At 39.9% G+C, this 23,567-nt stretch overlaps 2 protein-coding genes across 2 annotated transcripts; one reads left to right on the top strand and one right to left on the bottom strand.

The window, feature by feature from the left end:
* Window positions 1-1,846: 1,846 nt before the first annotated feature.
* On the bottom strand, window positions 1,847-21,428 carry NFS1 (NFS1 cysteine desulfurase). Its single transcript, XM_077170044.1, has 13 exons — window positions 21,238-21,428; window positions 20,511-20,614; window positions 19,731-19,847; window positions 19,065-19,148; window positions 16,056-16,208; window positions 10,800-10,893; window positions 10,088-10,222; window positions 6,364-6,521; window positions 5,916-6,021; window positions 5,756-5,837; window positions 5,007-5,090; window positions 4,526-4,615; window positions 1,847-2,566 (listed from the first exon to the last, which is right to left on the bottom strand). The coding sequence occupies exons 1-13, from the start codon at window positions 21,338-21,340 to the stop codon at window positions 2,503-2,505; spliced, it is 1,374 nt and encodes a 457-aa protein (XP_077026159.1). The 5' UTR covers window positions 21,341-21,428; the 3' UTR covers window positions 1,847-2,502.
* ROMO1 (reactive oxygen species modulator 1) lies at window positions 21,297-22,940 on the top strand. The gene is made up of 3 exons (XM_077170057.1): window positions 21,297-21,503; window positions 21,687-21,817; window positions 22,750-22,940. The coding sequence occupies exons 2-3, from the start codon at window positions 21,687-21,689 to the stop codon at window positions 22,856-22,858; spliced, it is 240 nt and encodes a 79-aa protein (XP_077026172.1). The 5' UTR covers window positions 21,297-21,503; the 3' UTR covers window positions 22,859-22,940.
* Window positions 22,941-23,567: the final 627 nt, after the last annotated feature.

Genomic DNA, 23,567 nt, shown 5'->3' with positions numbered 1-23,567 from the left:
CTATTTTGATCATTCCGTTCTACATATATAATCAGTAATTCACAATATCACATAGTTGCATATTCATCATCATGATCATTTCTTGGAACATTTGCATCAACTCAGAAAAAGAAATAAAATGAAAACAGAAAAAAAAATTATACATACCATACCCCTTACCCCTCCCTTTCATTGATCACTAGCATTTCAAACTAAATTTATTTTAACATTTGTTCCCCCTATTACTTATTTTTATTCCATATGTTCTACTTGTCTGTTGACAAGGTAGATAAAAGGAGCATCAGATACAAGGTTTTCACAATCACACAGTCACATTGTGAAAGCTGTATGTATCATTATTCAATCATCCTCAAGAAACATGGCTACTGGAACACAGCTCTACATTTTCAGGCAGATCCCTCCAGCCTCTCCATTACATCTTGAATAACAAGGTGATATCTACTTAATGCATAAGAATAACCTCCAGGATAACCTCTCTAGTCTGTTTGGAATCTCTCACCCATTGACACTTTGTCTCATTTCACTCTTCCCCCTTTTGGTCGAGAGGATTTTCTCAATCCCTTGATGTTGAGTCTCAGCTCATTCCAGGATTTCTGTCCCACGTTGCCAGGAAGGTCCACACCCCTGGGAGTCATGTCCCACATAGACAGGGGGAGGGTGGTGAGTTTGCTTGTTATGTTGGCTGGAGAGAGAGGCCACATCTGAAATTCTCACAACTCTTAACAGCACTTGGAAAGATTTGTGTGGGAGACTTGACAGGCACTAGTCCAGTATCCACAACCAGCAAATTGAAAAATAGGCCTTATTTGTAAACTAAACCTATACTGTATATATGTTCTTTGTAGGTATGATTTAATTTGCTAAAAACAAAACCTTCTAAATGTAATGTGGTATCCAGAATTGGATCCTAGAGAAAACTGGTAAAATCTGAATCAAGTCTGAAGTTTAATACTAATATACTTATGTTTATCTCTTAGTTTTGACAAATGTTCCATAGTTTTATGTAAGATGTTAAGATCAGGGTAAATGGGAGGATAAGTATATAAGAACTCTGTTTATCTTTGCAACTTTTCTATAAATGTAAAATTATTCCAAAATAAAAAATTCATTAAAAGAAAACCTCTCTAATTTCATCTCCTCCTTCCTCACTCCATCCTTATTCACCATACCTTAGCCAGCGGCTTTCAAAAGAAGAAATATAATTACAACTTGGTATACATACTCAAATATATAACCAAAATAAAATACTTAAAATATGCATAATGCACTCTTCTTTTTTTTAGTGCTAGTAACTACCCACCTATGGGTTTAGACCCAGAAATGGAAAAACTCTGCCTCAGTTGCATTGACCTTCTCTTAGTTTCTCAAAGATACCATGCTTTCTCGCACCTCAGGCTCTTTGCTGCCTCTTCTGTCTGGTACACTCATCCATAGATCTTTCCGTGGCTGGTTCTTCATGTCTCTGCTTAAGTGCCACCTCCTCCGAAAAGCCTTCTTAGAAAACCTAGCATAATAGGCTCTTCTGTTATCTCCACTTAGCACTCTGTTTATTTCTTCCATAGCACTTACCACAATCTATTTTATTTACTTCCTATTTTCCATTTCTTCACTAGAATGTAAACTCAATGAGGGCAGGGTTCTTTTTGATCCTGTTAACCAGTATATCCCCAATACAATGCCTGGCTCCTGGCAAGTATCCCACTAACTGTTGAATGGACAGAGATGTAAGCAGACGCAATTAATGATACTGAGTCCCAGTAGACTCAAATGGAATGGTAGTCTGTTCTACAGTTCCCAAGTACAGCTTTCACTTTGCCCTGAGTCTCTCATAAAGTCACAGAGCAAATATAAGAAAGTTGATTTATTCCTCTGATATGCAAATTAATAAATTTCAAAGAAATAAAAATTACTAGAATAATAGATAGAGTCAAATAGGTATTTCTTGCTGTGTTAAGAGACAAGAAAGAGGAGGAGTACATGAAGGAGACAAGCCTTCTAAATAATTCACTGTTCAATGTACAATCAATATGAAGAGGTGACCAATGTGAAGAGGAGTCACAAAAAAATTAAATCTAAGTTGATCATGCTTGTTCCTAAAGGGGCCAGTCCAGCTGAGCAGCAGAAAATGATGACTGAAAATGTCCATATAGAGCTTTGGGACCCCTGAATATTTATCTGGCTCTCTCTCCATCAAGGACACAGACATGTCCAGCAGCGATAGCATAGCAAATGTGTCTACTGCTTCAGAATGAGAATGTCCATCCAGAACAGATGATTCCTGAGGATAAATGAGGAATGTTCCCCACCAAAGAAGCTGAGGCTAAGGAAAGATAATGTGCTTGTGTCTCTGTCTTGAAAATTGGCTGATACTGAAGTTGACTGAGCTATAGCAATTCTGGTTTGAACATGGAGTAACCGCTGGGTGTAACAAGGTGCTGGCTGTGCATGAGTCCAAGAGATAGTACAGGCCAGGCCAGTACACAAAGTCAGGTGCCCACTCTTCTAGTGTTGGGTCCACTTGATGCTCTTAAGGTCAATGCCATCTTGCACCATCTCCCAAAGAGGGCTGCCAAAGAGAAGAGGCACTGGATGAGGGAAGGCTCAGATAATAAGCAGCCAACATTGGCTCCAAGACCCTGAGCAATGACTTCCCTCCTTCTGTCTTCACCATCCCCTGTGTCCTTACCTGGCACATCCCACCACAGTGGCTAACAAATCATCTACAGCTAAATGTAAGTCCTTGCCAGCTCTAGCCTCTCCCCAACTAACAACAAAAGGAATAACTAGATACCTCAGGCTCAGTTCTGTTGGGACCCTGAGTCAATGGGCATCAGTTGTGTTCAAATTCCTAAAGATCCCATCCCACCCTTGAGAGCTACCGACATAGTCTCCCTGGATGAACCAAGACCCATGGGATTCACATAAGTAGCAACTTTCAGCCTCTCTACTCCCCACCTGAATGGTCTAATTTTCAGCACTAGTTTCTAGGTTTTGCCTTAGTTCCCAGATAGGGTTGCAGCTTAGCCCTAAATCATACGGTTTTGTGGCACCCTCACCCAATTCCTTCCAGCTTCATCTCTGTAGAGTTGGATTCTGTTTCTAACATCTCTGGCTCCAATTCAAAAGAATCTCTTGGATCTTGGACCTGGGCATCACATTTTTTACAAGAACTACTTCTAAGCAATCTCTGGCTCTGATACCCCTTTAATTTGGATGTGTTAGATAATATTACCTGACTAGATATTACCACAAGGTGCTATGATTATGGGATTTTGTGATTTGGATCTTCCCAGTTAGTTTTCTTCTTCCCCACTTTATTATTGGCCTACTTTTCTCCTTTACACTATGCATTTCTAGCATGCCTCACTATTTATTACATTTTCCATGGACCCTTAAAAATTAGCCATCTTAATAATAAACAACAAAAATTAATAACAAACAAAAAGAAAATAAATTAAAAGAAAAAAATGAGCCACCTCCTTTCTATCCCTTCTCTTCAAGGAAGGTCACTTACAGGTTCACAAAATAAGGTTCTGGTTGACAGCTAAAGGAACCAGGTTTAATTCAGTTTGTAAAGGGTCAGAAGGACTAGAGTGCAGATACTGAAACCTCACAGCTAGGAAGAGTAAGGCTTTGCTAGCAGTATGGACAGTAAAAAGGCCCCTTGGGTATGCCAGAGGGTACCAGAAAACCAGGCCAAAGGAAGAATTTTAAGGCTAAACAAGTTGTGGATGCTTTAGCAATACAGCTTGGCCCTGAGAAAGAAAACCCAGAGCCCAGAAAGGTTAGGAGAGCTCACAAAGGGAAGGAGGCTACATACCTGAACTTCCTCACTCCTAGCACTAGACCAAGAGAAACTTGAAAGTCAAGGTGAGTCAGGACAGGGGCATGCTCTGAAAAAATTCAGAGGTCTAGAGAAAGCCGAGCTCTATTGGCTACGTGCAGAGAAGCCTTAGTGGCAACTGACTGGCCCAGGATTTCTGGACTTTTAGGAGCACCTTTAGATAGAGAATTCTGAGCAGTGTTCTTTTGGGAATCTAATGAAAACTGTGGGCTTTCCACCAGGAAAAGTACATAATTGCACAATATTTAGTGTGCAATTTCAGGACAACCATGTAACAACTGAAGTTCAACCACAGAACCCAAATTGAAAACCCTATCCTAATGGAAGTTTTCTTATACTTACTCTATAAACTACTAATTTTTTAATGCTATTACTACAATTAATACCACTGATAGTGAAAAACAATACCTGCATTTATGTAGTTTTTAGTTGTTTGTTTTTTAAATGTTATTGTGGTAAAATACACAAAACTTAACACAGTTCTTTAGTTTTTAAAAACATTCTCATATTCTGAAAACATGTAGCTGAGGAGACTACTTTCTTGCTTTGTGGGACCTCTAACTCCTAAGACCCAAGTGCTCTCAAACTTGGATTTCTGGTAGTGTGAACACATAGCCTAAACACAAGAGAGAAGGCAGCATTCCAGTTTCTTCTAAAGGGTCTTGGTACATTAGTGCATACCTCATTTCTCGAAGACGCTTCACATGTTGGATGCACTTCTCCACAGTGTAGTCCACTTCCTCCTCTGTAGTGAAGCGGCCAATACCAAACCTGAAAAAGGCACAGGAGAAAAGCTCTCCATGAGAGCTCTTACATTAGGGTAAATTCATTCAGCAGACACTCACTGAGGGTTTCCTACACACAAGACACAAAGAGAGAAGAACATGGTCCTTCCTCTTGAGGTAAGAGTTTCTCAAAACCTGGTCTGTGGACCACCCATATCAGAATCACCTGAGAAGATTCCTACACCTCTCCAGACCTAATGAATCAGAATATCTTTCACAAACTTCCCAGGTGATATTCAATGAGGCCTGAGAACCAAGTGCACTAGAAACTTTCAAGAAGGTATAAGGAAAACTAGATTGATAAAGCCTATAAAAAGAGATAAAAAATACAAAAGAGGATGGTCTATCTCATAAATGTTGCAGCTTGAGTCACTGACCTGATAGAAGAGTGAGCTAAATCCTCATCAGTGCCAATCGCTCGAAGGACATAAGAGGGCTCCAAAGAGGCAGAGGTGCAGGCACTGAGGAGAGAGAAACAATAGCCTTGTTAAATTAATCATCAACAACTGCTTTTAGCCATAAACCCTTGCTCCCACAACCCCCCAGACCCCTGCAGTCAGACCATGGAGACAAAAGAGACTTTCTAATCCAGCAAAGTTAAGGAACCAGATGCTGACCTGCGCAACGTGGCTGCTAAGCTAGCTCCTCTGGACCCTATGTAGATAACCTCTTTGAGCAAAGACACTGAGAAGGCATAACAGAATATGATGTCATGTGACCTGGATTTAACAAAAAGAGGCAGCAGAGGACTATGTGCTCATTCTTGAGGATAGAATATATCATTGGTACCAGGCTTGAGGGCAGTTAAACTCTCAGTGGCTTTTGGAGTTACTTTCAATTTTGGAGGCCTGCAGCAGAGCTGCTAGTATAATCCTAGAACAGATAAACACATCCCTTGGGACCACAAAAAGTACAAAATTCTACCCTAGGAAGCCCTCCCAGAGTGACAAACTTAAGCCAGTGCCAAGTCAGCTAAAAAAATAGTTACATACAAAATGACCTTTACCCTCTACCAAGAGCTTACATACTTGTCATCCCCACACCGGGAAATTTAATAAGCTGTTATGGCTCTTAGAAGCCAGGCTAATCATCTCTGCCACAGTCCCTGTCTACCAGGTCCACTCACCTCCCTGAGGATAAAGCAACATCCTTGAGTGCCATTAGCAAACTCTCCCCTTCCACATATGCAAAGGAGAGGTTGATACAGCCTGGAAGAAAGAACCACTATGAGAGGGGTTCTCAGTGTCTCAGGCTCTTCCAGGATGGGAACAGCGCCATAGCCATACCTGGGTAATGGTGTTCAGGGTCCCCATTCATTACCACATCTGGAAGGCTCTTCATTATCTTCTGTGTAAGTCGCTCTGCTAATTTTGAGATCCGGTTGTGGTCATACTTAGGAATAGGGGAGGGAGGAATAAGCATAATAACCATTATCAACCAGCTCAAGATTACCTATCATTCTATGTTACTTATGGAGATCACTTTATCCCCAGCACCAAGCAAGTGCCTGGTGTGTAAGAGGGACCCAGAAATTGGACACTGGTTCCAGCAATCCAGAAACAAATGATCTAATAACTACTAAAAGACCATGGGTTTTGAAGCCTCAACACCTCCCTCAGAACAAGAATTTAGGTTTTCCTAAACCTCCTCTTCTAACAGATCATACTCAGTCATTCTAAGCCAGTAAATTGGACACCCAGCAGAAGTTATGGGTGGGAAGTGCTCTCTCCATACCTCCATCTCTTGCTGTGCCACCTCACATGCAGCACCTAGCCCCACCACCAAAGGTGTGGGCACTGTCCCAGACCGCATACCCCGCTCCTGGCCCCCTCCACTCTGCAGGGCCTCCACACGCACACGGGGCCGGCGGCGGATATAGATGGCACCAACGCCTGGAAACAAAGTGTGGTTTAAAAACCAGAAACATAAATGAGACAAATTATTACTTTCCAAAGGGGTCAAAATATTCTTTCCACATTTCTGTAAGTTTGAAATTTTTCTAAATAAAGTAAGTTTGTGGGGAGAAGGGGTAAGAAATAGTAGTAAAAGCATAATGTTTCACTAACTTATTTACCATAAAAGGAGCATGCCAGTTTGAATCTGTGGTGTACCCCAGAAAACCCATGTCATTTTATCTTTATTCAATATTGCTGGGTGGGAGCTTTCTGATTGGAGATGGAATCCATGGAGATGGATAATCCCAATTGTGGGTGGTAACTTTTGATTAGATGGTTTCCGTGGAGATGCGTCTCCACACATTCAAGATGGGGTTGCTTACTGGAGCACTTTAAGAGGAAACTATTTTGGAAAGAGCCACAAGAGCCCACGCAGCTAGAGACCTTTGGAGATGAAGAAGGAAAATGCCCTCAGGGGAGCTTCATAAAACAAGAACCCTGGAGAGTAAGCTAGTAGACGTAACCATGTTTGCCATGTGCCTTTTCAGTGGAGAGAGAAACCCTGAAGGTCACCGGCCTTCTTGGACCAAGGTATCTTTCCCTGGATGCCTTAGATTGGACATTTCTACAGCCTTACTTTAATTTGGACATTTTCACGGCCTTAGAATATGTAAACATGTAATTTAATAAATTCCCCTTTTTAAAAGCCGTTCCATTTCTGGTATATCGCATTCTGGCAGCTTATAAATTAGAACAGGGAGTAAATACCAAAAGAAATAATGACCAAAAGAGTTTAAAGTAGCTACCTATCCATGTATGAAATTATATCATGCATTGAAGCATTATTTTTAATAGCAAAAAACTTGGAAATTGCTAGGTGCCTGTGATGGTTTGAAGCTGTACGTACTCCAAAAGCAATCATATTCAAAAAAGATCAGCTAATCCATTCTTGTGAGTACAGACCTATTGGGGGTGGGACCTTTTGATTAGATTATTTCAACTGAGGTGTGGGTCTTAATTCTGTTACTGATATCCTTTATAAGAGGACAAAAGATACAGAGAAGACATAGAAAAAAGTCCCAGAGAAGCTGAGAGAGAAGCAACCAGAAGCTGGAAGCAATGAACCAGGAGAAAAGGGAGAAAACACAGTGGATATTGCCATGTGCCTGGCCAAGTAACAGAGGAGCTGAGGATTGCCAGTAGCCGGTCTTCAGGGAGGAAGCATCACCTGTAGATGCCCTGAGTTAGATATTTTCATGGCCTAAGAGCTGAAAGCTTGTAATTTAATAAATCCCCATTGTAAAAAACAACCCATTTCCGGTATACTGCATTTTGTCAGCTTTAGCAAACTAAAACAGTGCCGATCAAGGGAAGTGTTAAATAAATTATGGTATGGCCACACAATGAAATACCAGATATATGAAAGAATAAGGAAGCCCCTTCTGTCTGACACTTTAAATCTTCAAGATATTAGAAGACTGGTGAAATCAGAATAAAGTCTGTACTTCAAATAGAATAACTGAAAGATGCATTGTTAGTTGAAAAGAGAAATATGCAAAACAACGGTTTAATTTATTATCTTCTGGGTAAAAAAAGGAGGGTCAAGTAGTATAAATGTTCTTATAAATACATAGAATAATTTTAGAAAAATACCCAAGAAACTGCCTCCCAAGAGGGGAAATGCATAGCTGGGAACAGAGGCAGGAGGTAGACTTTCTACTGTGTACTTTTTAGTAGCTTTTGAATTTTGAACCATGTAAATACATTACCTTTTCTAAAAAGCAAAACAACAAATCAACAACTTAGAGGGGAAAAAATGAGGCGAGTTCAAAAGGAGTAAAAATGGCACTATCTCCCAGGGTTTATCAAAACTCAAAAATGTATATCACCTGTGACTAAACAAACTCACTTACAGGAATTTCAGGTAACATATGAATATGAGCACAGAGACACATTCACTATGTTGTCAAGGTTTTTTAATAGAGTGGGTGTCTGATGAGGTTCGTTTACCGAATCTTCTCCCACACAGGACAACCGTTCAGAGAGAGATTACAGATACTATACAAATTAAGATGACAGTTCCCAAATTTATTATGAAGGACCCAATTTTAAAATAATGTATGCACCAAACTGCATTTATCAAGAAACATTTCATTTCCCTATTTAAAAAAAAGCAAACAAACTCAAGTATTCTACACTATCTGAATCTATGCAGTACAGATAGCAAGTGCTTAGGTACCATGTCTAGTCAGTGATGGATACCATATTATCTAAATCTATTTAGATCCTGAATTCAGAAAACAGGAGTTTGGATAGTGAAGGATACCTGCACATATCTAAGTGCTGATAACCCTAACCCTAACCCAATCTATATGAGATATGTGGTTTTATCAAAATAGTTCTATCTATAGTAAAAGCCAATAAAGGCAACATTTTAGTTAAAGACAAAATGTCTACTGGGCTTTCTGAAATAGGAGCTCACAAAACCATTCTCTGCAACCTGTGGGGGGAAAAAAGCTCATCACACCTTGTTTCACAGGACATACACCCACATGACATATGCTGCAGATATAGAAAGTGAACATGCACAGAAAGCACAAACCACAAAATGCTCTCACCCCAAAGACAGAAGAGCTGTTTGTTTATATTTTATGATTCTTAGTATTATCTCCATAATACTAAAGGACAACAGGTCTGGGGACAGAGACAGAACTCAAGCTTAAAAGCATTCCTAAAGTTGACACAAAGAGATATTGTTCATTTCATAATGGATTGTAGTCACTATATTTGTAGCGTCCATGGTCATAAATTCCTTTTCATTCTCCCAGCAGGGGTCTTATAATTTTCCCTAAAGTTTTAGGAAGGCAATGCAGAATAGTAGGGGGAAAAAAAAGCATTCCTAAAGCTAATAAGGAACAAACAGGTATCCCTGAAAGAGTAACAGGAGCACAGATCCAACCAAGCCCTCAAGAAAAAAACGCGAGGAGATATAAAAGCCCATACGAGCTAGAGCTTACAAGCTAAGGCAAGATACTGCAATGAAGTACACTGGCAATGAATGTTGCCAGGAGAACAGACAAGATAACTGGGCCTTTTTAGCTAAATTTGATATGACAAAACCCCTTTTTCTCAACCAAATAAGCCTCCAAACATCTTTTAAAGGTATTCTAAAGGGACCAGGGAAGAATAGCCTGTTGCATAATTATCTGTTGGGGTCTACAAACAGGCAAATGTTCTTAGCTATTGCTAAATGACACTCATTCTGCAGGGCACTTGAATATACAACTTCTTCTGAGAGCAAAATTAGCTCCAAATGATTTCAAGGAACATTTACCCAAGAGTTTGCTGGAAGGTTCAGAGAGAATGAATTCTAGGAGGTAACGGTACTGTTTTTATTTTTGTTTTAATTAAGATAAAATTTGCATAAAATAAACTAAACCATTTTAAAGTATACAATTAAGCTGCATTTAGTACATTCACAATGTTGTGCAATCATTACCCCTATATAGTTCCAAAACAGTTTCATCGCCCCCAAAGAAGACCCCTGTTACCCATTTTGGTACCTTTTGGACCATATATTTTGTGACCACTGATGCTCATGAGATCAATTTTCATGTCGTTGACATCAAGTGGGATTTTTCCAACAGCCTGGGCTGCATCAGTGTGGAAATACACCTTTCTGGAACTGCAAATCTGCCCTAAGGAAACAAAAGAGGCAAAGACCCACAGCACCATGTTTGGAAGACACACGGCAGTGGCCTCACAATCTACCACAAGTACTAAGGCAAAACTATGACCACTGGCCTACAGCCATATAGTAAATCACTTCTCTATCTCTGGGTTCTTGCTTCTTTCACTGGAATAAATAACAGCACAAAACAACAAGCCAAAACATCCTTGACACCCAGCATTCTTCCCTCCCCATTAACATAATATATCAGAATAAATTTTAGATACTTTTTTATTTTAAATGAAGCAAAGATTAATGGATCTTTTTTGCTAATTATAGGGTGAATCTCTGACTCTAAATTGAGATAACAGAGATGTTCTAAAGGGAAAAATGTGAAAGAAGGAAAAAAAGATGGAGGTTTTTTTGTTTATACCAACTGCAGTAAAATGGAAAGAGCATAAAGTATACTGGATCTCAATTCAAATACTGGCTATGCCACTTACGATTTGTCCTGAATAAGATATTTTCCTTTATATATTGCAGTACCCAGTCTACTACTGCTCCCTCAGGGTGGGCAAGAATCAAGGTATATCTACAATACTCACCTATTTCTGCAATGGGCTGCTTCACTCCAATCTCATTGTTTACAGTCATAACTGAGACCAGGCTCGTATCTGGCTGGATAGCAGCCTCTAGTTCCTAAGGAAATATAGGCGTGAAGAGACTATGTTGCTAACTAAATCCTACCTAACTCAGAATATAGACAAGGTTAGTATTGAAAAACGGCCTTTCACTACACACCAATCAGAAAGGTTAAAACAAAAAATAGTGGCAACACCAAATGCTGGAGAAGATGCAGAGAAACTAGATCACTAATAGATTGCTGGTGAAAATGTAAAATGGCAAAGCTACTCTGGAAAACAATTTGGCAGTTTCTTATAAAATTAAAATGCAATTACCAAACAACCAGCAATTGCACTCTTGGACATTTATCTCAGAGAAGTGAAAATATAAGTTCACACAAAAACCTATACATGAATACTCATTTTGCTTTATTTGTAATAGCCAAGAACTAGAAAAAAAAAAAACAGATGTCCTTCAACAGACGAATGGTTAAACAAACTCCAGTACATCCACATCATGGAATACCACTCAGCAATAAAAAGGAACAAATTATTGATACAAGCAACAATTTGAATGACTCTCCAAACATTTATGCTGAATTTTTTTAAAAAGCCAATCTAAAAAGTTACATCTATTGTGGTTCCATTTATAACATTATTAAAATGACAAAATTATAGAGATGAAGAAAAGATTAGTGGGATCATAAAGGAGTAACACAAGGAATTATTGTGCTGACAGAACAGTTCTGTATCTTGACTGTGGTGGGAAATACACGAATCTACTCATATGATAAAATTTTATAGAACTAAACACATACACACACAAATAAACAGAAGTAAAACTGGGGAGATCAGAACAAGATCAATGAATTGTTTTAATATCAATATCTTGGTTGTGAGTTATACTAAAATTCTGCAAAATGTTTTCCTTGAGGGAAGTGGGTAAAGGATACATGAGAGTTCCATGTATTATTTCTTACAATTGCATGTGAAACTAAAATTATCTAAAAATAAAAAATTTAATCAAAGATGAAAGAGGGTAGGGGACTTTCCTACCTAAGGTCATCAGAGTAAGAAGCAAAGAACAGAGTTAGCAGAACAAGATTACTATTAACAATACAGAAGCAGGGACCACATCTGAACAAAACATTACATATCTTAAAGGAATTATTAATTATTCCACCAACATCTTTTATGTCTTTCCTGATAGCTGTTCTAGTGTGTGTCAATGTTATGTTCTTTCCAAGATCCGTATTTACTTCCTTCATCACACTTATCCTAACTTGTAGTTATTTCATTTATATGTTTGCTTACTTGTTAACTGTTCCCTTGACTAGAACATAAACTCTGAAGGCAGGGGCTAGGCCTACCTTGTTCATCCCTCTATCCGCACTGCCTGGACCTGAGGTGCAATAAATAGTACTAAGTAAAAGAAAGGCACTATGCTAAATATTATGAGAAATGAAAATACAGAAAATATGCAAACCTAACTTTCAAGAAACAGCCTAGTTGGCATGTACATGCAGCAGGGCACAGAAATAAAAAGCCGATAAGTACTGAGGGAATTCAGAAGAGATTAGAATGGGTGGGAGTAGACATGAGGATTTCACAAGAGAGATAGAAAAGATGAAGAAGATTAAGGGAAGTGTAAAGAAGAGGAATATAGATAAAAGACGAGAGCCTATATGAGGAAAGGCCCAAGGCAGGATTGCCAAGGCATATGAGGGAGATATGAAGGCCAATACGTTTGAAGGGAGGATCTGACAAGGGGCACAGCGGTCAAGAAATACTGAAATAGTAGGATTCAACCTGTACATACATTCTATAAGGCCAGTATTACCCAGATACCAAAGCCAAACAAAGACATCAGAAGAAAATTAAACTACAGATCAATACATTTTACGAATTCATGATTTTAGCAAAAAAATTCTGAACAAAAAATCAGTAAGCCAAATCCAGCAACAGATAATAAGGATCACAGAACAAGACCAACCATGGTTGACTCAACATATAAAAATCAATCAACATAATACATCATACTAAGAGAATAAAGGACAAAAAACACATGATCACCTCAAAAGACACAGGAAAAGCATTTGACAATACAACCCTGTTTTCATGATAAAAAATAAATTCTACAAATTATGAAGAGAAGTAAATTTCTCAACCTGATAAAAGACATCTCTGAAAAATCCAAAGCTAACATCATACTTAAAGTGAAAGACAGAAAGCTTTTCCTTAAGGTCAGGAAAAAGACAAGGAGATCTATTGTCCCCACTTCTGTTCAATATTATACTGGAGTTTTAGCCAGGGTAATTTTAGGCGAGGAAAAGAAATAAAAGGCATTCAGGTTGGAAAAGGAAGGTATAAAATGATCTCTTTTCACAGAAAAACAATTAGAGATAAATACGCTTAGCAAGGTCGCAAGACACATGATCAATTACTAAACTCAACTACAGTTCTATACACTAACAATATGAAAATGAAATTTAGAAAACAACTTCATTTACAATAGCATCAAAAACAATAAAATATTTAGGAATAAATTTAACAAAAGAAGTGCAATAATTATACACTGAAAAATGCAAAATATCATCAAAACAAATTAAAGATCCAAATAAATGGAATGAAATCACGTGTTCATGGATTAGAAAACTTGATATTGTTAAGATGCCAATACTCCCCAGTCTAAACTTCAGATTCAACGCAACGCCTATCAAAATTACAGGCGCCTTTCTGCAAAAATTGACAAACTAAACCCAAAATTCATGAGGAATATAAGGGATCCAAATAGCCAAAATAGTCTAGAAAAGTTGAAGGATTCAGACTTCCTGAGTTCAAAATTCACTACAAAGCTACAACAATCAAGACTACAATCAAGACTGTCTGATACTGGCACAAGGACAGATACACAGACCAATGGAAAAGAATTGAGAATCCAGAAATAATCCTATATATTTATGGTCAAGAAGGTTGCCACAATAACTTCGCAACTTTGTCTTTCCAATAAATGGTTCTAGACAACTGTGTGTCCTCATGCAAAAGAATGAAGATGACCCATACCATCAACAAAAATTAATTAAAAATGGATCAAAGACCTAAGTATAAGGGCTAAAACTATAACACTTTCAGAAAAAAAAATAGATCTAAATATTAATGAGCTTGGATTAAGCACTGATTTCTTAGATATGATACCTAAAACACACACACACACAAAAGAGGAAAAAATACATAAATTGAATTTCATCAAAATTAAATATTTTTGTGCTTCAAAGAACATTATCAAGAAAGTAAAAGGACACAGAATGGGAAAAAATACTTGCAAATCATATATCTGACAAGGGATTAAGACCCATAATATAGAAAGAACTCCTACAACTCAACAAGGAAAAAAAAATCAATAAAATTAGGGTGCAAGATTTGAATAGACATCTATCCAAAGAAGGATACTGGGGAAATGTATATTAAAATCAAAATGAGATACCACTTCAATAGCCAGTACAATGGTTATTATCAAAAAAACAGAAAATAAAAAGCATTGGGAAGGATGTGGAAAAATCTGAACATTGGTACATTTTTGTTGGTGGGAATATAAAATGGTACAGCCACAGTGGAAAACAGTTTAGCCAAGAGGCAGGGTAAGGGGTATGGGATGTATGGTTTTTTGCTTTTTATTTCTTTTTCTGGAGTAATGCAAATGTTCTAAAAATGATCATACTGACGAATACACAACTATATGATGGTATTGTGAGCCACTGACTTTATACTTTGGATGGACTGTATGGTGTGTGAAGATATCTCAATAAAAATTAAAAAAAAAAAGTTTAGCTATTCCTCAAAAAGTGAACATAGAATTACTATATGATCCAGGAATATGGAATATGCCCCAAAAAACTGAAAGCATGTGTCCATGCCAAAACCTGTACGTGAGTGTTCAAAGTGTTCATAGCAGCATTATTCATAATAGCCAAAACATGGAAACAACCCAAATGTCCATCAACTGATGAATGGAGAAACAAAAGGTGCTATACACATACAGTGGAACAGTATTTAGCCATAAAAACAGAATGGAGTATTGATCCATGATGCAATATGGATGAACTTTGATAACATGCTAAGGGAAGAAAGCTAGATATGAAAGGTCACATATTGTATGATTCCATTTATATGAAATATTTGGAATAGGCAGAATGTCCATAGAGAAAGAAAGTAGAAAAGTAGTTGAAAGGGGCTGGGTGGGGGAGGGAATAGAGGGTAACCATGGGTGTAGGGCTTCTTTTGGGGTGATGGAAATATTCTGGCATGAGACAGTGTGATGGTTGCACAATCATGGGTTACGTAATAAAAAACAATGAATTTAACACTTTAAAAGGGTGAATTTTATGGTTATGAATTATATCTCAATTAAACATGTCAAAGACTTTGAATGTCAGCAAACAAAATTATACTTCATGTCAAAGGAAATGGGAAATCTCTCAGCTTTTCTGAGCAAAGTGAAGAAAGATCAAAAGTGTTTGGAAGTAAAAATCTGGTGAAGGTCTACAGAACTGATTGTAGGATGGTGGTTAAAGGACTAGCTCAGGCAATAGAACTTAAGTCTAGAAGTAGCTAAGACCCAAGATCAGCTCAGTGAAGGGAAGGAAAAGAAAAGAGTTACTTCAGACATTGGAAGGAAATAGTCAAGGACAGGTGACTAATGTGAGCAAGAAGAAAGAGGGAAGAAACACAGAATGATACAAATAAACAGTGTGGAGGATGGACTAAGGGCTTTATCTACAAACCACATTTTGGGATTTGTATAGCAATGTTGGTACCCAAAATTGGATAGAAAAGATGATAATGGTGGGCCCACTTCCCAAAACGGTCATACAAGGAAATGGACATAGAAGAAAAACCACACCTCTTCTTCAGGGAAATGAGAGGAATTCTTCAATACATGGGAGGAAAAGGTCAGAGCTTTGCCATGGTGAGAGTATATCCCTGACATCCTGTATGTACATTGAGTGGCTCTCCTACAAACCAGGAAGCACTGACAAAGCTGGGAAACAAGTCACCCAGAAAAAAGGAGGATGGTAAATGCCTGAAGGGAACACATTCTGTTTCTCTCCCAGGCTTCTTTCTCTAAACCCCACCCTAATCATTAGACCTAGTCCATCAAGCTGAAGCTGAAGAGATAGATCTACAAGCTAAAACTAGGATCCTTCTCTTTTGTACCCTCTTGCCAAAAGCCACTCTTACCTTCAGGTCAATGATTCCACTCTTCTGCACTGGTAGGTAGGTGACCTGAAAGCCCTCAGCTTCCAATGAACGGCAGGAGTCCAAGACACATTTGTGTTCAGTCTGGGTGGTGATCAAGTGCTTTTTCCGTGACCTATAGAACCTGGCCACCCCCTAAAAAGTGGTGGTGGTGGAGGGAAGGAAAACACAACTCAGAGACAGCCATGACTCCCATCCCATTGTAAATGGAAAGTGGGCAAGGGAACAAAATGGGAAAGATGCTGTGCTGGTTTGAAAGGAAGTATGCCCCCTAAGAAAAGCCATGTTTTAATATAAATCCTATTTCATAAAGGTAGAATAATCTCTATTCAACGCTGAATGTTTGAAATTGTAATGAGATCATCTCCCTGGATGATGTGATTTAGTCAATAATGGTTGTTAAGCTGGATTAGGGGACGACATGTCTCCACCCATTTGGGTGGGTCTTGATTGGTTTACTGGAGTCCTATAAAAGAGGAAATATTTTGGAGAATGAGAGATTCAGAGAGCAACACTACGAAGCAGAGAGTCCACCAGCCAGAGACCTTTGGAGATGAAGAAGGAAAACGCCTCCCGGGGAGTTTCATGAAACCGGAAGCCAGGAGAGAAAGTCAGCAGATGACGCCATGTTTGCCATGTGCCCTTCCGGCCAAGAGAGAAACCCTGACTGTGTTTACCATGTGCCTTCTCACTTGAGAGAGAAACCCTAAACTTCATCGGCCTTCTTGAATCAAGGTATCTTGCCCTGGATGGATACTTCTATAGACTTGTTTTAATCGGGGCATTTTCTCGGCCTTAGAACTGTAAACTAGCAACTCATTAAATTCCCCCTTTTAAAAGCCATTCCGTTTCTGGTATACTGCATTCTGGCAGCTAGCAAACTAGAACAGATGCCAATTCTCGGATCCCAGGAAAAAGCTTCCCTCTTCTATACCTATCTAAAGAGCAAAGTACATCAAATCTGGCAACAGTGATACCCAAAGCTGGCAGTGTAAAGTAACACTAATACACTCATTCCTTATTGATGGCAGTAGTGATGTTATAATCTCTCCAGAGAATCATTTCGGAAGATAACTTAAAAGCTGTATTCACACTTTGACTTTAATCCTTCTTTTGGTAATTACCTTAGTGAAAATATTTCAAAAGACAGATGAAACTACAGAGACAAAGTATGTCATAGTTACATTTAAACTCCTTATTTAAGAAAGGAATAATAGGGTAGGCAACGGAGGCTCAATGGCAGAGTTCTCACCTGCCACGCCAGAGACCTGGGTTCAATTCCCAGAGCCTGCCTATACCAAAAAAAAAAAATATCCAACGATAAGAGAAATGAATAGTAAATTGTGATAATACAATGCCATGGAAAAGAATGTTGTTATATTAAAAATTATGGAGTTTGAAAAGGAAGACCGTAAGGATATGTTATTAATGGAGAAAAACAGGGAACAGAAGAATAAGATTTGTGAAAATATTTTTTAAAAATTCAAGGCAGGCTATGGTGGCTTAGCAGGCAGAGTTCTCACCTGCCATTCCAGAGAGCCACGTTCAATTCCTGGTGCCTGCCCATGCAAAAAAATTTTTTTTAATTCATATATGTGTATGTGTATGTATGCATAGTTTTGTTCCCTGGAGCAAACTTAAAAAATTAACTTTGCAGAGCAGGACTAGGGGTCAGAGTAGAGGAGGAAGGAAAGACTTAAATTTTTCTTTTTAAAACTTTCTCAAAGATTAAAAATTCCTACCATTTGTGCCTGAGATGCTTACTCTTAAAAAAATAAAGAAATAAAATATGCAAAAACCCAATGTATACACTCTTACCCCAACAATGTAAAAATATATGGGGAACAGAGTGACAGGAGGAGTTCAAAGTTCTGTCAACGTGTAAGTTAAATGACATCTTTTCTCTCTCTTTCTACTCAGTTACCCACAGTGTAGAATTTTCTAATACTAGACAGTTTGCTGACTCTATCTGAAGAATAGTCACTGATATTCTTAGCAGTCCTTGACCTAGGTTTGGGATCTATGTAGACTTTCAGAGCAAATATTTTCAAAGTCTGAAAATGCTTCCCACTCCAGAAATCATCCCTAACTTTTGTGGGGACCCCAACCCTGGCTCATGGTCTCTGTAGTACAAAGAAAGGTTGCCTGCTGTTAACAGGATCGGGAGTGCTGATGACTCTGGAGTCTGTCTCAGGCCTCCTACACTTAGCCCAGTGTTAGAGAAAACCAACACTGACAGCACAGCTGAGAGACAACAGTGAGAGGAGGTTGGGCCAGAGCTGAACCTATAGCAGACCATGATTTATCAGAGCCTTGACATTCATTCAAGGATACTGGAAGCAGGGCCAGTCAAATGAGATTATATTTCATGTAACATCAACATGAATACTGAGGGTGGAATTTTACTTGCATTAGTACTAAGGACAGAATAACTGATCCAAGAATGGGTGACCAAGTGAATGCCTGCAGAGCGTATCATAGCCATAAGTACTCTAAAATAGAGATATCTGAGGAAATGGGAGGCATTTTCTGCAAAAAGATTTAATAGAAAAAGAAGGCTGAAAGACAGCAGCCCTGAAATTAAAGATATAAGGGTAAAAGTGGGATAACAAGAAGCAGAGAAACATGTCCAACTAACAGGTAGATTGTGGACTTCATTATGATTAGAGCAAAAGAATGAGGAAAAGGATTGGATCACTACTATCTACTCTCTGAAATGACTATTGTCCAAAAAACCATGAGGTTAATGATCAGAGAGCCACCTCTTCTACTATTCAGCTACCTCACTGAACTCAGCTCAATAAGAACCAAGACTTCAGAGTAGATTGTAAAGGGCTGAAAGATGCAACAAATCAGAAATATATGTTTGTGTGTGTTTTCTCTTCACAAAGGGGTTGGTGGGAATGGGTAGGAAATAAATATGTAAGAGTCCAAGTGATGGTGGGACAAGTCAGGAGAAACTATGTATGCCCTCCAGTTCCCTTCTTTTACCTTAATTGCTATGTTGTTGGATTCAGTAGCACCACTAGTGAAAATGATCTCACGAGGGTCAGCTCCAATCAGAGATGCTACTTGCTACAAGTCAAGATACAGAGAAACATAACATCAGTTCCTCAAACAAGTACATGGCTGCAAGCGCAGTTGGGAGAGCTTCCTGGAGTCAAGGGTGCTCTACTGTACTCTATTAACTACCCTGGAAGAAGTCCTACCCTACTAGGATTAGACAAGGAAGAAATTTATTTACTTCCCAGATCCCAGGCTCTTTTCCAGGGCAAAACAAAATAATAATAGTGTCATTGTTGCTGTTGTTTTTAATGTACTTCTTGAGTTCTTATTATGTATAGATGCTGAGTTAATAAGCACTTCCCCAGCACTGTCTCCTTTATTACATTAATAACTATTACAATTCCCATTTTCAAAAGGGAGGAAATTGAGGCTTCGAGAAATTAGATAACACCCAAGGTCATTCAGCTAAGAAATACTGGAATTAATCAAATGCCCGCAGGTAAACTCCAGGGTCTACCGGCTGAATCTCTTCCCCAAAAAGCCCAAAACCATGTTCACTCACACCCAAGCAGGAAATGCCTACAACAGACCACTGAACCTCTGACCTCTGAACCTCTCACCTTAGAAACTCCCACACTCCTTTGTACTAACCTGGCGAGCGTGTTCCATGGCTGCCTCACTCTCCCAGCCATAAGCATGTGTTCGTGAATGTGGGTTCCCGTAGTAGTTAATGAGATAAGGGAGCATGGCATCGAGTACCCGTGGGTCCTGAGCACAACAGAATAATCATTCTCTCTGAGCCCAGAGTCAATTCAGGCCTCACTCCATCTGTTCAGACCTGCCTATCCTGCCTCAATAAACTCCCAGCCTTTCAGACACTGTATACATTAGGCCTTAAGCATTCTTCCATCTCTTCATTAAATATGAGCCTAATATACTCCCATCCCCACCAATATCAAGTCAGATCCTCTCAGGTAGTCTACAAACATTGCCTTGTTCTGCACGTTTCCACTGCTGCCATGCAATATGATCTATGAGAGGCTGGGACATGACAGAGCCCAAGCAAACATCCCTTCTCACACAAGGTCATAGTGAAAATTTGTATTAATATTTGAATGTGCATCAAGTGCATCTTTTAACCCGTTTAATATTTGCACAAGACCTCACAGTTACTGAAAGAAAAGCTAATTCCAGATCTCATTCTTTTTAACTACTATAGTGCCTGCACTTCAGTGCTTTGACCAGTGTCAACAGCTAGTATGTCACATGGCCATTTCTAGACTAGAACTTACAACTTCTGACTCTTTGTCACTGCTTTTCCCAGCAAACCTCAACGACCTCAAGTGCAGGAGTCCAGATTTTCTGTGCACTGTTACTTCTACACATAATTTCTACAACTCGCCCTAGGAAAAACAGTGTCTCCATTCTTACCAGAGGAGTAGTAGCTTGCACATCCATATAAAGAGGTCGCAGCACTGACTCCGCCTCTGGAGCAGGGGCTGTATTTGAAGGAACAGCAGACTGGGGAGCATGGGCTACAACGAACAAACAATGGAAAATATTGGCCAAGTGAGGCTGGATGCAACTGAGGATACAGGCATCCAAGAGATTAGAAGGCAAAACTGGATAGAGGTGGGTGAGAGGTTAAATTTAAGAAATGCTGGGAGTCGAACCTTAATGGAAAAGGGGACGAAACATCTTTGAACCCGAGAAAGCTGTAAAAGGAGGTAAGGGGTGGAGAAAAGATTCTTTGAGGGAAATTTGGGGCATCATTCAAATTGTCTCTTTGGGACTGGCGTTGTGTTCTGAAGGGCCGACCCATTCAGGAAGAATGTGAACACGGAATATCTGAAGTCTCCTTCAAAGGCTGATGGGACCCGAACCTCAATAAGGATGTCTAAAAATTGACTAGAAATCCGAAGACTGAGCTTCAGACACCAAGGGCCTGAGGGGGCAGGACCTGAGGGGTTCTGCGGCGGAGTCAATGGTTCAGACAGGTGGCCAGATAAAGTGAGAGAGCCGCAGCTAGAGGAAGAATCGGAGGGTCCGGGCTGCGCGGCGGATCAAGGGATCTCCGAAATACTCAGGGGCATAGTGGCGCAGAGGGGAGAGTCGACACTTGGCGCGAGGGGAGCAGGGAGCCGCGTCGTAAGCGTACCACGCAGGCGCAGCCCCCGAGTGGACGCCCCGGGCCTTGGCACCGGAGCCACAGTCATGGCAGCGGCCGCTCGTTTCCCGGCAAATTGCAGCAGCAGCAGCATGGTGTGAGTAGCAAAGTCCCGGGTCCGAAGCAGCTGCGGTCTTCGGCCCTGATATCCCGGAAGTAATGCCTCGCGCCCCGGAAGCGATTACTTGGGCCGTGCGCGTCCACCTCCTCGCGTACCGTGTGAGACGTAGAACTGAGCGACCCAGATCCCGAACGAGGTAAGGTGGGGTTACAGCGGCACAGGGATCCGAACGCGAGGCAGGTAGTAGGGTCGAGTTGCAAGCTCCTTTTCCTTGCCGGAGTTTCCGGAATCCTTGGGCCTACTCCCCATCCCGGCTCTTCTGTTTCCAGTACGACGTGGGCGCCAGGGCCCGCACTTATCTCTTCCCCATACCGCGTAGATGCCAGTGGCCGTGGGTCCCTATGGACAGTCCCAGCCAAGCTGCTTCGACCGCGTGAAGATGGGCTTCGTGATGGGTTGCGCCGTGGGCATGGCGGCCGGAGCGCTCTTCGGCACCTTTTCCTGTCTCAGGTGAGGGGCACGGGCTCCGGGCGGAACTACTTAACATTCTTGCCCTAGCCCACTCTGCCTGGAGCCAGAATAGAGCCTTCGTTCTGATTCCCTCCCTGGTCTTTAGCCTAATTTCCTGGCCACCTTCACTCTGAAGCCTAGGTTGGTTAAGAAGCAGAACTCTTAGCGTTCAATTGTTCTCTGTACTCTTCCCTAACCCGTTCTCTGACCATAGGCAATTTTAGGAACCTGGTTTTCCGCCAGTGTAGAGGACAGTAGAGTTGCTGTAATGATCGAATGAGAGCGCACTTAGTACAGAATCTGGCACATATTAAATGCCCAAGAAATAATAAGTACTACAGTTGCTATGTAATTACAGACATTTGCTGAACCGTTTTATCGTCCTGGGAACAGGATGTAGAAATAAAGCAGATAAACTCTATGCTGAAAGTCATTTTCACATTTAAGGACCGTTATCCCATTTTTCAAGATTGTGAATTACCATTTACTGAACACTTAACTGTATGTCAAGCACTATGCTAAAAGTGCTGTATATGTCATCTGAACTCTGTGATTGATGTTATGATCCATTTACACTTGACAGTCTGTAAATTACAGAGCTGGGTCTTGAACCCATTGTTTAATACAAGGAAACTGTCTAAAAGACAAAGGTCTGTATTAGATCGTACGTACCCCAGAGGCAAAACCAGCACTAAAAACTGGGTTCTCTGCATTTTTTTAAAGCAGTTGATACATGACATCAGAATACCGATGGCGGTCCTAATGCTTCTTTTCCCTTATCACTATCCGTAGAGATATGTCCAGCAACTACCAAATGAGGTATTGTCAGACTTCTGGAGTACTTGATTCATCATTAACAGCAGATTGGAAAGGGGCATTTAATGCTCCCTATATTTCTGGTTCCAATTGTCCCCATTTTGGTTTCTTTTCAGGATCGGAATGCGGGGTCGGGAGCTGATGGGTGGCATTGGGAAAACCATGATGCAGAGTGGCGGCACCTTTGGCACATTCATGGCCATCGGAATGGGTATCCGATGCTAACCAGGGCATTGGTTACACACTACATCTACTGCCTCTCTTCAATCACAGCCCATATACTATAATAAAATGAAGTATTTGAGTAGTGCAAGTGTCTATAGAGGAATTATTTTCATTTCATTCTCAGTTTATAACCCAGCTTGGCCAGAAACCTGGGGTAAAAAGATGTGGGTTAACAAGTAGGGTCGGTCTTTCACAAGCTCTTGTTCTGTTAATAGAAAATTGGGAAATTTGGGGATCTGGTACCTTTAATAGAATTCTATTATGTGTCATTATTACACAAATTCAACTGTTATCAGTTTTACGGTGAAAAATTGAGGCTCAAAGAAAACATTTCCTCAAGGTCATACACTAGAAAAGGGAATTAAAGCCCCATTTCCAATACTATGGTTCATCCTGAGGTTGTACTTCAGATATAGTTGCTGGCTTGGTCAGAAAGTCGAACAGGTCAAATTCAGACTATGAGCTACTTTTGTCGATGTTCAACTGCCTAATCCCAGGTGATTTTCTAGCCAAACTCAATAACGTGAACAGTTAACTGTATTTGGTTTATGTCAATTTACAAACCAAATTTCTTCCTTTGATGATGGATTTAGCTACACCGTTTTAAATAAGTTCTTAATCATCAGCTACTACAAACCACATTTCCTGGTCCAGTTCCTTGGAAAAGAATGGCCAAACTCTGATGTTTGGACTTAGCTATAGAAAACAC

This window comes from Tamandua tetradactyla, chromosome 1, assembly GCF_023851605.1.
Source record: "Tamandua tetradactyla isolate mTamTet1 chromosome 1, mTamTet1.pri, whole genome shotgun sequence".
NCBI lineage: Eukaryota > Metazoa > Chordata > Mammalia > Pilosa > Myrmecophagidae > Tamandua > Tamandua tetradactyla.
The sequence above is the reverse complement of the archived record's forward strand: the minus strand, read 5'-3'. Positions and strand labels throughout refer to the sequence as shown.